Source organism: Oncorhynchus masou, chromosome 26, assembly GCF_036934945.1.
Source record: "Oncorhynchus masou masou isolate Uvic2021 chromosome 26, UVic_Omas_1.1, whole genome shotgun sequence".
NCBI classification, from domain to species: Eukaryota; Metazoa; Chordata; class Actinopteri; order Salmoniformes; family Salmonidae; genus Oncorhynchus; species Oncorhynchus masou.
Genome location: NC_088237.1, coordinates 20,088,930 through 20,106,777, shown reverse-complemented (window position 1 = coordinate 20,106,777; position 17,848 = coordinate 20,088,930). Strand labels below are relative to the sequence as shown.

The 17,848-nt window shown below is 43.9% G+C and overlaps 1 protein-coding gene across 4 annotated transcripts in view; it reads right to left on the bottom strand.

Annotated features, from left to right (window-relative positions):
- Positions 1-17,848, bottom strand: part of LOC135514994 (synaptotagmin-1-like) — a 231,380-nt gene that overhangs the window by 19,332 nt on the left and 194,200 nt on the right. For 3 of the 4 annotated variants that reach the window (XM_064938775.1, XM_064938776.1, XM_064938777.1), the window contains 5 exons: positions 16,770-16,942; positions 13,502-13,627; positions 6,613-6,780; positions 4,792-4,959; positions 1,283-1,400 (listed from right to left, as the gene is read on the bottom strand). In XM_064938775.1, the coding sequence (XP_064794847.1) occupies positions 1,283-1,400; positions 4,792-4,959; positions 6,613-6,780; positions 13,502-13,627; positions 16,770-16,942 (753 nt within the window). The remainder of the gene's footprint in view (positions 1-1,282; positions 1,401-4,791; positions 4,960-6,612; positions 6,781-13,501; positions 13,628-16,769; positions 16,943-17,848) is intronic. The other variant, XM_064938779.1, reaches the window with a different exon arrangement.

Below are 17,848 nucleotides of genomic sequence, written 5' to 3'. Positions count from 1 at the left end.
GTGTAGAACAGCATTGGTGGTGTGATGGTGTGATGTTCCCGAGGGGAGCATCATGGGAGAGTGTCTGGTATCCACCATGGTGTTTTCTGGCTCTCAGGGAGAGTGCTTCCCCCTGCTCACTGATGAATGGGAAGCTGCTCAACACTAGATGGATTACTCAGTACACACACTCTCTGCAGTGCACACACACATGTGTGCCATGTGTTATGTGTGTGTGTGTGTGTGTGTGTGTGTGTGTGTGTGTGTGTGTGTGTGTGTGTGTGTGTGTGTGTGTGTGTGTGTGTGTGTGTGTTGTGTGTGTGCGTGCATGCGTGGTCACTATCGCAAATGGAACATTCTGTTAGCATGGCGTCAGGCTTGCTTTTCAGAGTTGGTCAATTCATTAGAAATGTGTTCTATCTATGAGCCTCTACAGGTGCATTAGTGATCCATGGCCGCAATGGCCAGGTGACTTTCCAAAGCGTTACTTCAGTCTAGTCCCTATGGGTTCTCCCACCAACATAAAGCAGGGTGTTCATTAGTGCCCACTGCCATCATTACTGTCCATGTGTATTTTCTCCCACGCAACAGCAGGTCTGCACAGTGGAGCCCAGTAACCACCACCCACACCCCTGATCCCTGGAGTACCTGGGTCTAATCACGTGTTCTGTTAGCATCACATTGGCATTGTTCTGGAGGACAAAATGCCATTTCTATTGCTGTCCACATTTTGTAGGTAGATTTTAGATTTACATTAGTTACTTCAGATGCTATCTGTTATCTCCTGCCGATACAATGGTGGGCAATGATTGGTAGGGGACTGTTGTTGTTTGAGAGAAATAGCTGCAGGAAAATAGGAGACACTGAAGTGATTGCTGCCGAATATGCGTTTTCTTAGACAAAAGATGAGCCTGTCGTGTGGAAAGCCAGCGGGGAGCGAAAGCGGCGCACAATCAGAGCTCAAAGTCTCCAACAGACACCAATTTCCCCAAATACAACCTGACAAAACACTGGGCCCCACAATGACTCACCAAGCCTTCAGCAAAACCCCTAGAACAGCACAGAGAGGGGAGAGGGCAAAACAATGGTTTCTAATACATAACACCCTGAGAGCGTTCATTACCAGAGCGAGAGAGTGGCTTTGACTGAGGGTTTCAAAATGACAGCCCCTCATCTTGAATGGACATGACACAGGTGAGAGCAGGTCTGCCTCTTAGGCCTCCTGGCTGTCAATCATCTTGCCTGGCCATCCTTGTTGTGTTCCTCAGGCATCTGTTGTGGCCCTCAGCTCTGCTCTGCTCACCTGACAAGCCTCCCACGTCCATCTTCTTCAGGTTCTTGGCCTCCAGGATGACCACGGTCAGCTTGCCGGCGGTGGGAACGTATCTCAGGGAGAAGCAGATATCACCCAGCTTCTCTTGCTGTGAGAGGAGAGAGAGAGAGAGAGAGAGAGAGAGTCATGAGCATAGCTAGGAATAAGGATGAAGTTGTCTGCTGAAGTGACACATGGTTTGAGAGTGTAGTCTTGTCTGTCTAAAAGCTTAAACACTTTCACATGGATTCTGTTTTCCCATTTGTGTTTTCTTGGATCTTTGTAGGGCGCGGGCTGAATTTGGCCCTTGGGTGAATTAATTTGGCCCCCCAAGTTTTCTGAGCAATTTTGGTTTTGGGGGGGGACATAAAATAATTTCACAAAAGACCAGGAATTCAGCTCCAAGAGATTTTAATGTAGTAAATCTGTCGCCAGCTATTCCCACACATAATAGAGATACATATGCTATCATATCCCAATGTAATAAAGGTTTGAAATTGTTATGTTTTAGTCAAATATCATATCTGTTTGGGCTTCTTGTGGTCAATTTGACAAATTATTTGTAATTATGTTCCCGAGAGACAGAACGTCATCAAACGTTCCCTTGTGACATACACATCAACATCGAAATAAACAATCGTAGTCACAGAGTGAACAGACTCAAAATGGGATTTATATTTCTGGCATTACGCATATTAACAAGTAGAACAGACTGATGCTCAATAAGTGTCCCAGGTCCAACTTGAATTACACATGATCGGAAACAGCCACTATGAATAGACCTCATAAATCAAGGGCCAAGGAGGCCTGAACATTGATCTTTGTTTTATATCCCAGAGGTCTTTCATCAAATTACAACCAAGACCGATTCCCTAATACTAAATATATGTGATGAGAATATAATACGGTTGCCAGATGTGAGTTGTATATGGGGCAGGTTTATTTTCAGCCTGGGTTGCCATTACTCAGTCAGTGTATCTAGCCGTGCCTGGCCTGTACACTCAGCCCAGAGCCGACGGGACTAAATAGACTCACTTTAATGACAGAGGCTCCAGCTTCATCAACATAAACACACACTCCTCCCGGGGAGACGTGGGCAGAGAGACTGAGAGTTAAAAAAACAGATATAAATCATGCTTGTCTGAAGCCATCATGGTCTAATATATCCCCAGATATCTGGGAAAGGCCATCGCTGCCTTTGGTGCTGCTAGACCCTCTCCTGCCGAGAGAGCTTCATGTTTGACCCGCCAGGTTGAGGAGGATGTAAACATTGTTACACAGCCGTTGTTCCCTCAGTCAATACCGGCGTGTTATTTCAAAGCACGTTCGCAGGTAAATCCAATTGTCACCTCGTCACTTTTCTTCTCGGCAACAGACGCCGTTGTAAGGAACCTTTGTTTCTAGAAGAATCCACGGGGAAACAAACTAATTATGAAACCCCCTGATATGTTGGTCATGTGTCGCTTAAAAAAGATTGGATTCCAGATGAATTCATCTGGAATCCATCTGTTATTCTGGCAGTGTTTGACTTCATTTTAAAATGATGTGAACACTAATGCCACCTTATCTTTTCCACAGACCTATTGTATATGTAGTGGATAATCAACAAGGGGCTATGCATTCTGTGGAAAATAATGAACGACGTGGAACTCACCTTTTACGGAGTTGTATATTTTCCAGAGAACAGATGATTATCAGAGTTGATGATCCCTTTTATACCATGGCTATAATTTAACACATTTGCCGCTACAAATGTGTTCATTTACAGGTAGAAATGTGTTCAACATCCACTGTTTACTAGATAGAAAGTTTACTAGATAGTTACAGTAGTTGCCTTTATGGCCAAACAAACAGACTTGCTAGTTTAGTCCTAGCTTGCTATTATGAAAATCAAATTAAACTATGCCAATAATGTTTCCAATTCAACTTTTGCTTTCAAAAGCAGCTCAAACATAGAACATGTAAGAATGAACTATAGCCATTGAATTCTACAGTGCTGATATAATGTGCATTATAGGGAAATAATCCATGCTCTAGAATGCCCTTCAAGCCAATCAGAAACGAGTATTCAACAATACCATGGTATAATTAAGTAGTAAGGTGTGGAAAGTGTGTACGGTGTGGAAAATGGCCAATATACCACAGCCATGGGCTGGTTTTAGGTTTTTACTGTTCTAATTCCGTGTGCAACCAGTATAGCAATCAGCATTCAAGGCTCAATTCACACAGTTTAGAATTAAGCAATAAAGAACCTCGGGGGTTTGTCGTATAAGGCCAATATTCCATGGCTAAGGGCTGTATCCAGGCACTCCACGTTGCTTCGTGCATAAGAACAGCCCTTAGCCGTGGTATATTGGCCATATACCACACCTCCTCTGGCCTTATTGCTTAAATGATACCCCAGAGGAAATATTTGGGTCAACATGTCTCTCACTCTCTGTGGATGCATATATTTGCATAGATATGGGTAATGTGTCCATACATTTTTCTGAGTGGATATTGGGATTATTCTGAAGGACAAACTTTGCCCTTGGTCTAGTGTGGTCGTGCCAAATATATAAGCACGGGGAGAAATAGGAGTTGGCTATAGCGCACAAACAGATCTGGGACCAGACTAGTGGTTGGGCTGTTCAGAGCATCTCTTTAGCTAGCCGCTAGGACCTCATTGGGTATCATTTGCAGCCACTGAGGCACGGCTGATGTGTGAAACATTCCTTTCTGTCACTGTTACACACATTCAATGAGGACAGGAACTTCTTCTTGACCCTACCATCTCTTACACACCCACATAAGTTGCTTGGTGTGTCACATTATCCTTGAAGTCTTCGCATAATGATCCCATTTCAACATTTGTATAATCATATAGTGTTTAAGATGGTGCTCACGATGGTGAAAGTGGCCATTTCAAATCAAATCAAAACGTTTCAAGGTCCTTCAGAGAAAGCCCACTCAAGTGAGCGACTACCACTTTAAAGGCGTTAAGACAGTGTCTCAAGCCTTTTGCGTGAAGTGATCAGGTGTAGCCTGTCTGGTTCTGGAACAACACTGCAGATTGGGATGTCTTTCCACTCTCTGGCACCACAGGTGTGAAAATGAACCTTTACATGAACCTAGCGTGCTGCTAAAAACAAGGTTCTCCTAGCAACCCAAGCTTAAATGCTGCACGCCATAACATTTACCTTGAAATTTGTATCTCCATCTCTCTTTTATTAATAGAATGAGAAGCATGGAGGGATGATTTAGTGACATTTTTCAAGAGAGATGGAATACCCTGGACTACTGTAAGGCAATGAGCTCACTCTTCAACATTTTTAACATTGTCACACGATTGTCGTGTGATAAAATGTCTGATCGTGGATTTTCTAGAAATGAACTGTTACCTTGGTGACAACACTCCATGCAGACGGTCGTAACTTTGGGGAAGAAAATATTAGGAGTTTCTGATGTGTAAACTTGGAGTTATTACCTTATATATGTTGTATATATATTATATTATTTACCTCCTCCTTCTCGGCGCTCACAAGATCCCGCCACTCCTCGGTCACGTGACTAAAGTCAATCTTGTTCATGGGCAGCTTCACGTCTCCGATGGCGTCGTGCTTGGAGAAGCGGTCAAAGTCGTACACCGTCATCATCAGCGTCTTGCCTCCCAGCTCGACGTAGGGCACCTGGGGAGAACCACATAACCACTAGAAGAGAGTCTGTCCAAACATGAATCCTATCTCTAAGTGTCTTCTGGTGGAATTTACTTATCTCAATTAAGGATGAAATTGAAGTAGTCTATTGTTGACACCTGTAGTAGCATAGTGGTGATAGTGGTGATAGTGGTGCTTTACAAAATGTCCTCCAGATTGGCACGCTGCATCAAAGCTACTCCCAGGCACTGGTATTACTTGTCAAGGAATAGAGAGGAGTCGTCGTGAGTTGGGGAAGTTCTGGTTCTAGAGCATTACAACTCAATCAACCCCACTCCTCCTCCCTCCTCCTCCTCTCCTTCCTTCTCCAGTCCTGTGTGTGACGGACAGGCGGCAGGCAGTCTTATCTGCCAAAGATCCGGGGCGAAGGAAGGGGTGCTGGTGGAGGGGATGTGAAGAGGAGATGAGGGTGTGGTCTGGGATTTGATTCTTGATTGCCTCCAATTGAGCTGTTTTCCAGACAAAGCTCATTACAACACGGTGACAAACTGCCTGATTGGCTAGAAAAGAGATAAGACTTCCGAAGTTTGTCCTTGACACTATCACCACCACGACCAAAGAACACTCCTAGCTCCTTCATTTCTATAATGGAGCCACTTGTGATTACAAGTAGGCGCCAGTGGGATAAATAAAGCTTCACAGATCTACCATGTTTTCTGAATTCCAAAATAAATATGCTACTGGTATTTAACCAATTTGGCAACCACATATGCTACGTATTTCTCGCTGCAGACAAACACCTGTGCTCTTTGTACTGCTGGGTGAATACCACAACTCTTCCTCCACAGATGAGATACTGTAGCTACAATCACATTTTCGAAACTGAGAAAGTTTTGCTCAAATTTAGGCCAAATCAAAACAAGAAAGAGAGAGAATAAGGAGAGATGTGAGTTTGCATCTGCCTGTTTGAATCCTGATCATACAGAGGCTGTGTGGACCAGGAGGCAGTGTGTCAGCAGCTTGTTACGGGTCCAGCTGTGTGGACCAGGAGGCAGTGTGTCAGCAGCTTGTTACGGGTCCAGCTGTGTGGACCAGGAGGCTGTCTGTCAGCAGCTTGTTACTGGGCCAGCTGTGTGGACCAGGAGGCAGTCTGTCAGCAGCTTGTTACTGGGCCAGCTGTGTGGACCAGGAGGCAGTCTGTCAGCAGCTTGTTACTGGGCCAGCTGTGTGGACCAGGCGGCAGTCTGTCAGCAGCTTGTTACTGGGCCAGCTGTGTGGACCAGGCGGCAGTCTGTCAGCAGCTTGTTACTGGGCCAGCTGTGTGGACCACGCGGCAGTCTGTCAGCAGCTTGTTACTGGGCCAGCTGCTCCATGTCTACACACCTTACCTGAGCGAACATACCACAGCATGCAAATGACTTGGTCATAGAACGAACAAACACAACCTGCTTAAACTACTGTGTGGTTTGTGTATTGTGTATTTGTCCTTTTCCTTGAGAAATGTCTATTGTTGCTATTTTGGATAACAAAGTTTACTACTTCTACTACAACTAATACTACTATAACAACATCAACTACTACTACTACTACTACTACTACTACTACTACTACTGCTGCACAAGCCAAGGTTTGAGAGTTGCATGGGTGAAGTATTGTCTAGTCTACTCTTATACCTTGAATAAGTACCTTGAATTGGAACTGCTCGTTGAAGGTTGGGTTTAGGGTCTTCCGGTGGACCTTGGTCTCAAACTTCTTCTTCTTGTCAGGTAGCAGGTAGACCTTGACATAGGGGTCCGAGGTGCCGCCCATGTCCATGGCTGGAAGGTCCGCTGCTTGGATGATCCCTACTATGAGCTGAGGAGAGGAAGGGTGGAGGGGAGACAACAGAGACTGGTCAGCACTACAGTCCTATCCACACCAATACCAGAGCCTTGATATGACTGTCATCCCACCACCATTCTAACAGAGCACCAAGCTTTGGTTCAATTGGAATAACCCCCGGTCTCATCACTGGTGCAAAACGCTAGGATGGAGAGACGCGGCATGTCATGGGTTTAAAACGATCGGCAGCAGAATTGAAGTCAAGAGCCTCTATAGTTTAGATTTAATGATGAGAAAGAGGCCCATCAGTAATCTCCTACAAAGGGATCCATACCTACATCCATGCCTTCTCATCTGTAGCTCTTTACATTTTAAATCATGGAGGCAGGCCATAGGTGATATTAAAAGTAATGCTCCTGTGGAAGCCACGGTGGTTTAAGCCAAAGCAGCATTAAGGCGGCGAGCAGTCGAGGTCAGGACCCGTCAGAGCTCTGCAGTGATTGGCCTGTTCTCCACCACATCAGGCTGATAATTGATAACCATGCTGGGGGGCAGGGGAGGCTGATTGACCTGCCAGTCACAGCTGCTTCCTCCAAGGCCTATTGAGGCCTCCTAGTCAGTCAATCAACTTCCTGTCAGGCAGCCATCAACCGGCAATCTGGAGGGGAACCAGGGCACTCAGCCATGGAGCTCTCCAGCAGTTGTCAGAGCCAGTCAGCATGGATTATTGTAACGTGAGAAATAAGGCTACCCTCTGCCATTAAAACGCATGGATCGGCGTAGCAATGGATGCTGGATCGCATCATATTTTGTGACCCGTGTTTTCGCAGTTCAGATCAGAGTGCAAAATCAAGGCTCAGGGGTGATGGGACTCCAGCTGTAGGCTCCTGAGTGGCACTGTGGTCTAAGGCACTGCATCTCAGTGCTAGAGGTGTCACTACAGACCCTGGTTCTATTCCAAGCTGAATCACAACTGTGATTCCACCCTATGAACACAATTGGCCCCGCGTCATCCGGTTTTGCCAGGGTAGGCCGTCATTATAAATAGGAATTTGTTCTTTAACTGACTTGCCTGGTTAAATGCATATGTTTTTAAATGATGGGAGGATGATGATGGGAGTGGAGGATGACTGTGTGATGATACGATACAGAGGCCAAAGCAAATTCTCCACAGACAGCTCACTGTCCACGCACAGCACAAGTACACTGCACAGGAACGCAACATGGAAGGAACATAGATGGAACCCCCTCCGTCAATGGGGGTGATATTGTGCCAAAATGCACCCATGTTAATGCATAACATTCTCACAACATTGTTGTAGCACAAAATAAATTATACTCTTGTTATATACACTGAGCAGAGGTTGGAACCAACCAAAATCCGGAAAATAATTACATTTTTTCATGGGAACAGAACCAGAACCGAAAATGAAAGTGATCTATACTGTTCTGGAACAGAACCATTATTTTAAAAGCATGGTAACTGGTTAATAGCATTATTTTATATTCCAGGCATTTTTTCCAGTCCAACAAAAAATTTACGACAATGCTTTCCGTAGTTGTGTCAAGGTGGCTGGTAGTGGATCTCTACCTCAAACAGCTTGTTCCATTTCATCCCACAGATGCTCATGTGGATTGAGATCTGGTGATTGGGCAGGCCACTGCAGTCAGCTGAATTCACTGTCATGTCCGTGGATCCATTCCTATACAATCCTAGCCTTATGGCATGGGGCATTATCCTGCAGAAAAAAATCTATTTGCAGATGGATACACTGATGACATGAAGGGATGCACCTGATTGGCAATGATGTTCAGATATCCTGCGGCATTCAAATGTCGCTCCACTTTTATCAAGGGGCCCAATGTGTGCCATGAATACACACCCCACACTATCACACCACCATCACCATCCTGCAATGTTATCACGTGGCAAGATGGATGCATGTACCCATGTCCCCCTATCTGCGTGAAACAGCAGGATCCGGGATTCATCAGACTAGACTTCTAATTCTCCAGTGTTCAGTGTTTTCATTCCTTAGCACACTGCAACCGCAGAAAAGACGTCGCCTGCCATACCCCATTCGTGTCAAGGTACGATGAGTTGTGCATTCTTTTATGGGTCTTTAGGCACCAATGTTGTACTGGACTGTCAGTTGACTAACTGTAGCCAGTCTGTTGCGCTGCACAATTCATGTCAGCATCCTTTGTCCTCTTTCATCAATGACCCATTTTTGACCACTGGCTTACCGTTTGCTGGATGTCCATTGGGTGGTGGACCACTATTGATTTACACGGGAAATTGTTGAGCGTGAAAAACCCAGCAGCGTTGCAATTCTTGACACACTCAAACTAGTGCACCTGGCGCCTACTACTATACCCCATTCAAAGGCACTTAAATCTTTTGTCTTGCCAATTCACCCTCAGAATGGTACACATACACAATCCATGTCTCAATAGTCTCAAGGCTTAAAAATCCTTCTTTAACCTGTCTCCTCCTCTCCATTTATACTGATTGAGGTGAATTTAGCTGGTAGCATCAATAAGGGATCATATCTTTCAGCTGGATACACCTGGTCAGTCTATGTCATGGAAAGAGCAGGTGTTCCTAATATGTTGTACACTCAGTGTAGTTTGAACATAAAGCTAAAGCAACCAAAAGGGAATGACGAAGATACTGTACATGTACTGTATGTTCTTCAAAATGTATGAAATATGTTTTGTTCTCTCACCCATCTACACACAATACCCCATAATGACAAAGTGAAGACATGTTTTTAGAATAGTTAGCAAATGTATGAAAATTAAATACACCACTGAGTGAATACATGCTAGAATCACCTTTGGCAGTGTTTACAGCTGTGAGTCAATCTAAGTACATCTCTAAGAGCTTGCACACCTGGATTGTAAAAATCTTCAAGCTCTGTCAAATTAGTTGTTGATCATTGCTAGAAGGCCATTTTCAAGTCTTGCCATAGATTTTCAAGACAATTTAAGTCAAAACTGTAACTGGGCCACTCAGAAACAATCAATTTCGTCTATCTGTGGGATAACTATTACAAAACTCCAATCAGATATTCTGCTGTGAAACCACCTCTATTGTTTAATACAACACGTACAGGACAAATGTCCACAGTCAAGAGTTAAACAGTCAGATTCAGACGAGCTGAATATTTCATCATATTTGAATATTCTCAGAGGGACCAGTTGAGTCAAGTGTACAAAAGGGCCAACAGCTACACTGAAGTGGATTATTAAAGGGGACTACTAAACTGGATTATTAAAACATACTATTAAACTGGATTATTAAAACATACTATTAAACTGGATTATTAAAGGGTACTACTAAACTGGATTATTAAAGGGTACTACTAAACTGGATTATTAAAACGTACTATTAAACTGGATTATTAAAGGGTCCTATTAAACTGGATTATTAAAGGGTACAACTAAACTGGATTATTAAAACGTACTATTAAACTGGATTATTAAAGGGTACAACTAAACTGGATTATTAAAACATACTATTAAACTGGATTATTAAAGGGTACTAAAAGGTACTAAACTAAACTGGACAGTGGTATAAAGTACTAAAGTAAAATTACTTTAAAGTACTACTTAAGTAGTTTTTTTGAGGTAACTGTACTTTACTTTAATATTTATATTTTTGACAACTTTTACTCCACTACATTCCTAAAGAATAATAATAATCTACTTTTTACTTCATAGATTTTCCCTGACACCCAAAAGTTGTCGTTACATTTTGAATGCTTAACAGGACAGGAAAATGGTCCAATTCACACACTTATCAAGAGAACATCCCTGGTCATCCCTACTACCTCTGATCTGAACAAACACAAATGCTTCATTTGTAAATTATATCTGAGTGTTGGAGTGTGCCTTTGACTATCCGTAAATTAAAAGACACAAGAAATTGTGCTGTTTGGATATTGCCTAATAGAAGTCATTTGAAATTATTTATACTTTTACTTTTGACACTTAAGTATGTGTTTGAAATTACATTTACTTTTGATACTTAAGTATATATATTTTTTTCCACCACTGAAACTTGATTATTAAAGGGTACTACTAAACTGATTTATTAATGGGTACTACTAAACTGGTTTATTAAAAGGTACTAATAAACTGGTTTATTAAAAGGTACTAATAAACTGGTTTATTAAAAGGTACTAATAAACTGGTTTATTAAAAGGTACTAATAAACTGGTTTATTAAAAGGTACTAATAAACTGGTTTATTAAAAGGTACTAATAAAAGTGTTTATTAAAAGGGTACTATTCCAATCTGTGTTTGTGTTATGATATGATCCTCACGATACTGAATATCTGATCTGGCTTCTTTCACATTTCCCAGGTCTGTAAACCTGTGTATATTTATCGGAGGGGCAGTGTCCTGTCACAGAGAAGTGACTGCCGGGTCGTAACCCTTCCCTGTGTGTGTGATATTGGCCGCTGACGGGAGGCTGGAGAACGGTGTGCACCTACAAATGTGACTAAGCCCCGGGCAGCACATCCTGAAAGGAGTTGTTCCGATACTCCCTCCCTGGTCCCTCCCTATGGCTCCACATAGCCACACAAACACTGCACACTTCAAAGGAGAAAGCGAAAGCCCCAAGGGGATGTGAAAGGAGCTGTCATATTCCTCCTGTCTTCTCTTGCTTTTTGCAGGAAGCTCTGAGAATGTATTCTCTTTCAGAGGTCAATGGTAGAAGTACATTAGAAGAGGCAGAGAAAGGTAATGGGGAAAACGGTGGTTTTAATTATTCCTACCCAATATAATGGAGACGGTAAACTCTCTGTTATGAATCCAGAGGGTCTCCTTTCGTCCCATTAAAAGGGATATTAATATGATGTTGAAAGAGGGAAATAGCATATTATGTCTCCCTTTCTGGCTCCTTTGTGGATCATTTGTGGTGGAGCTGCTGGTGGAGCTGCCACTGTACACTGGGTACCGAATCTTTTACTAACCTGTGCTCTCATTAAACCCTCCAACCCCCATTCTAATAGAGGCCTGGGCCAGTAGCCATCACTGGTGCTTAACAAACAGAAACAGGTGGAGACATTTGACCACATAGGTCTTTCTCATTCCTCCATTCAGAGAGAGAGGCCCTGCTCTACTGAGCTGAGAAGGGCAGATTACCTTTAAACAAAATGAGAGCCCTCCTGTCCCCCCGGCTCCTCCACCCCCCCCCCCCCTCCTCCCACCCAAAGTCCTCACCAGAGGACAAGAGAACAACTAGTGGAACAATCACCTGTGCCAGCCACTCTTCCTCAGACTAGGGCAGGCTTTTCACTGTGATTGCATCTACTCTGTGGACCTGATCTGAAGACACAGGAGCTGAGTGAGTAGGGGGCTCTGTGCTGAACTGAAAGTGGGTCAGACTGACAATAGTCCCTGGTTCCCTGGCTTGTCTCTCCGCCTCAGAGCTGGGTACTGTCAGTGAGCACCGGGCCCAATGCTCCAGGTTTCTGTCACACACACAGTGACAACTGCCATCCATTCATTATGAATCCATTATGGAATTACGGTGCTTATTATTAATGGACCACTGTAATCACAGTCTCACAGAACAGAACAGGCTGGTATGGTTTTACACTGCATGACAGCTCAGTAAACTACTGGGAATGTAGATAGCTATATGAGACGCAATATATAAAATAAGTAATGTGACTAGTATTCAGTTAGTGCATTAGTCTTAAATGGTAATAAGGCTCTTTATCAGAATATATTTGAGTTATATAATGACTATTATGGCCATAACAACTGAGTGCGTGAGGGATTATTGTGATTATTAATCCTCATGATTAGCATCATTTCTGTCTGTTACCGTCACTACATTCGCTAAAGCATTTTCATTTAAGGACTAACAGAGTGCTTGAGGGTCTTTCAGGGGAAAGTTGTGATGCGTGTGGAGAATCTCTAATGTTCCGAACGTGTGGATAATATAATATGGTGGTTCAGCGAACACTTTCACACAAAGTGACAAAGCAATCCACAGAGAACTGTCAATATACTATCCATTCAGCTCATGTGGGAATTGAACCCACAACCCTGGTGTTGCTAGCACCATTCTCTAACCCAGTGAGCCACTGAAAACTCCTGGTCAAATGGATGAGACAGAGTGACAGATGTGTGTGAGTGGCTAATCTCAGGCTGTCCATAGGCTAGCAGGGCCTCAGTGAAGGACAGCAGAGCTTCCACTCCACGCTGCCTTCCACCCTCCTCTATGATCTGTCACACCACATCTGGAAGTTGGTCTGCTCCTCAAGTCGCTCTGCTTTTTAAAACCCAGACGGAGGGAAAAATACAGCAGATGTATTCCAGAGGGGACTGTGTTCCCGTCAAGGCCGAAAGAAGGCAATTTTACAACAAAAAAAACAGTAAACCCAGAAATACCTAAATCCCAAGATGGGATTGTTTGCGAGAGGATGAGTGATTAATTCACAAACCAACCCAACCACCGTGATCCTCTGGTGAGGTGTATCTGATAAGCTCTGGTTAGCATGCTGCAGTCACAGGCATTCATTATAAACAGTGGTGATACAACAATGAACAGTAGGAGTAGGTTCTGCATTACCTGGGTAGGCAACATTTTCTCAGTGTTTAAAAAAAATGGATTGATGAGTCGATGGACCAACCACAGAGGAAGATGGGGGTGACCATACTTACAAAGGAGAGACCTTTCGGATAACAACGACAACGACAGTGAGACTGGATATCAGAGGCGGACCCTTACCGTATTCTCGGTGAAATTGTAATCCAGGCTGAACTGTAATTTGCCCAGTTTCTCTTCCTCCTTGGGCTCGGGCTCTTTCTCCGTATCGGTCAGGCCTGTCTCAGCGTCATCCTCATCCTTCAAGGCCTGAAGGAGACACCCACCAACAGTCAGTGCCCTCCGTGTGCCGCCTGTGCCAGCCCCTTAGACGGCTGTTGCCCTGCCCCGCCCCTGGCCTGCCAGCGGGTGTGCCAGCGGGCCCGTCTCCTGAAAAAAGCTGCCTCTCTTTCGGGGGATTATAATGGGGGGAGTAAGCACTAAAACACCACAGCGGTTAACACTAGGACATGCTCGGTGATGCGCTAGCCTTGGGCCGGGACCCTTGATGCGGTTCAATCAATCTGTGGGTGTTTTGGTCTGAGGGGGCGAGGGGGGAGAGAGATCAAATGATAGAGTCAAAAGATGAGAGTAATGGGCAGGCAGAGGAGGGATGGAGGGAGGGAGAGGAAGAGAGAGAGAGAAAAGGAGAGGGAGAGAGAGAGAGTTTCTGCAAACCACAAATGACAATTCCCTTGATGTTATTTCAAGAAGATCAGTCTGTGGTGCAAAAGGAAATGTCAAGAGATGGCGCGAGTGAAAAAGAAGAAGAAGAAGAAGAGGAAGAAGATGAGGAGTGAGTTTTCCTTAGCTAGCCTGGTTCTGAGGGGATGCTGGTAGTGATGGGGGAGAGGCGGGTTCGAGGCAGGGGGGCAGTCAGTTTGTTATTGATAAGCATGCGATTAAAGAGGCAAAACTAGCTCTCAAGTACATTCAGTGTCAAAGTTGCCTTCCAAAAGGTCAGACATTGTCAGACTGTCATTGTTGCATGCAGGGCATTCTCAGTAAACAGAACAGTACTCTGGTTGTGACCCCCACATTCTCAGTTTACTTATCATTCACCCATCAGGAGACACAATCGCATTGTCAGAACCCTCAGCTGCATGTGTTATCCCCACGCCGATGGAAGCTATAAGCATCATGCCAGCAGTAGGTAGGTAGGTGTTGATAAGAGATGTTGTCATGGTTGTCATGGTGATGGTCAGGTTGCTGGTGTGAAAGCATCAAGGCTGAACAACATTGATTTGTTTGGAATTTGTACGGCCCATCTGAGTCCCCTCCTGGTGCAAACAAACCTATAGTCAATTTTTCCCTAAGCAAAACTATAAAAAATGTAATTGTTTGTTCGTTATTGCTTGCACACAGAGAGGAGAGGAGTATAGCAGAATAGACAGCCTGGGTTAAGTCAAAGTCAAGTCAATCTGCCTGTTGGCTTCAGGTGAATGTATGTTCAGGTGAATGCTTCAGGTGAACGTAAAGCTACTGTATGTCTAAACCTTACTACAGGTTTCAAAAACAGTAACCTAGAAACTTAACCATTCTACTTTAGCTTATAGGCACATCTTCATTTTGAAATGCAAAGCAAAGATTGAAAAGGCGCCAGATGGAGAATCAGTGTGGTTCAACCTTGTTAAAGCGCGCCCAGGGCTTCTTTCATACATATATATGTGCATGTGCAAGACTACGCACATATATAGAGCAGATATACATGTACTGTATGCATAGTTACATATATTTGGTTCTATAGGGGTAAGTTGTTGTCAAGAGGCTATCAAAACATCAGAGCAGCAGGCTTAAGGAGGATCCAACAACAATTGGGAACCTACCGCCAGTGACAATCCCGCACAGTCATCAGACACAACACAGATAAGGAGGACATAGAAGGAAGAAACACACATTAAAACAACCACACACAGGAGTTAACACAAGAGTCTGGGCACACCAGGAGAAATGACCGCTCGGGAGCCCATGGCCCCGCCTCTAGAATATCTGACCAATAGGTGTGTTGCATAAGTAACCGATAGGGGTGTTGTATTGGCAGTGCGTAGCCTAATTGCTTGACGTGTAGTTGTAGCAGCTCCTAAATCAGCACAGGAAAAGTTGTGTATCTAAATATAATTAATTCTAGATTGAAGTCATTGTAATTCTATGGGTATAAGTTTAAGATAAATCAGTGTTATTATAAAGCTTACCAACTGTCACTAGGAACAAGGACACAAGGCAGAGGCCTCTACAAATCAAAGAATTGTAAGCATTTCAACAAAAGCTCTTTGGAATGAATCAGATGAAACCTGTGGAGCTGACTTCTTATCAGACTGTGTAACACCCCTGCATCTCTGGCCTGTGTGGCTCTTCAATTCCCTACATCATCTCACAGGGCTTTGTCCTCTACCCCAATTCAATGTCCCTGAATGATGATGTGAGCGGTGTTGGCGTGGACAGACTGCAAATTTTACAAACTTTGTCGGGGGGGGGATTGAGAGCCTTCGTTAATGCAATTAGTATTCTAACTGGGGTTAAAGAGTTGTGTGTTCCCTATTCTCTCTGTGTGCGTTGGAGAGGGAGGGCGGAATTAATTCACTCCCCTCGCTGGTAATTAGCTAATGTCATTTCTCTGGGTTGATACCACTGGCAATACAGCATATCGTACTCAGCGTTCATTGTTCTTAACACATTAAAATACTGAGAGGAACAGAAAGAGAGATTGAATTCTCTCTCTGAGGCTATTATAAACGACAGGCTTCCTTAACAGTCCTGCAATCAGAGTGGATGGGGAGGAGTCATCGCAGACGCAACAATGTCAACACAAGTCGTGTGTTATGTGTGTCCACTGGTCTTCATGGGGGGAGAGTTTGGCCTAAACCAGGTGCGGGTCAAACTACGCACGCGGGCCCATTCAATTATTTTGGGTTATAACAAAACACTCCAGGCTGCACTTGAACTTTTAAAACTAGATACAAATTATCTAAAAAAAATGTGTGCGGCCCTCCGTTGAATTTTGGCCCTCGAGCCAAAACGACTGCCCACCCCTGGCCTAAACTATATGTATGTCTGATAAATTGTATCGTGAAATCGCTTTGTTATGTGAAGATTATTATTCTGACATATACTGTATATGAATTTATTTATAGATTTTAATCATCAATGTACAGGTGCCTGGTAAGTGTAATAAAAGTCAGTGACGTCATTTCTGGCTACAGTCAGTCACAGATAAAATGAAAGAGAATCACAATGTATAAAAATGTATATAACAATTTTTTTTTTTACCTTGAAGTAAAAGGTAAGTTATATACAGTATATATGATGCAGTAGAAAATACAAACAAAACTTGGCAATATCAAATACTACTGTTGACTAACAAACTATTAACTCTAATCAATAACGTTCAATGGCAGTAATACAAAGCATTTACCTCGGTTTTCGCACCGTCGTTCACGTCCATCATGTTGATGGCATTCTTGCCCTTGTCTTTGCCCTTCTTCTTGTTCTTCTTCTTGAATATCCACTTCTTGCAGATGCAGAAGCAGCAGGAGAGGACCAGGACCACGGCCACGAAGGCGATGGAGACGATGGCCCAATTTGGCACTGGAGAGGGACACACAGGGACACAGGTTAGACGAGCTGATGTCAAAGATGGGGGGCCATACCTGGATGAAGAAAACCGCACCATTGCTCTCACTCTTCTTTTCTCAAACAACCAAAAGTGCCTCATCCAGAATATGGCACCATTGTCTGTTTCAAACTAGGCCCGAGCTGACCAGAAATGCCTGTTCACCATCTCCCTGCATCTGATGAATTACTCTGATGGCGGGACGTTGAGACTACTTGTTGAGGAGAGCGGCTGCAGCAGCAGCTGGAGTGAATGAGGACATAGAGAAAGACATAAGGATGTGGAATGGCAGGTCACCTAGCGGTTAAGAGCATTGGGCCAGTAACCGAAAGGTTGCTGATTCGAATCCAGAGCCGACTAGATGAAAAATCTTCTGATGTGCCCTTGAGCAAGGCACTTAACCTTAATTGCTTCTGTAAGTCACTCTGGATAAGAGCGTCTGCTAAATGACTCAAATGTAAAGGTAATGTGCAGGCGGAAGACTTTGATCAACAGTGGTGGGTGGCAGCGTCCCCGATCTGCAGTCTAGACATGGACTCCTAATGATTGCCCTCGAAGAGAGACGTTTTAAGCGTCCCGATGGTTCACTGAGCATCCTCGGCCAATTTAGTGGAAATAACAGAGGTTGCTATTTTCCACTTGCCGTTTAAACAAAACATTTCTCTCTGACAACTGATACTTTCACACCAACCACGGGCACAAGGGTCAGGGTGTAGAGGTAATTTGCAGGGCCTGTTGGAGAGCGAGTTACCAACTGTAGCGTGACCGTGTTGAGTCAGTGATTGCATGACCACTCATCATGTTCATGGGTTTTGACACTTCTTTCTCAAAGAGAGTTCCTATTCACACGTTTGTCTCAGATTCATCTCATACTATCCAGT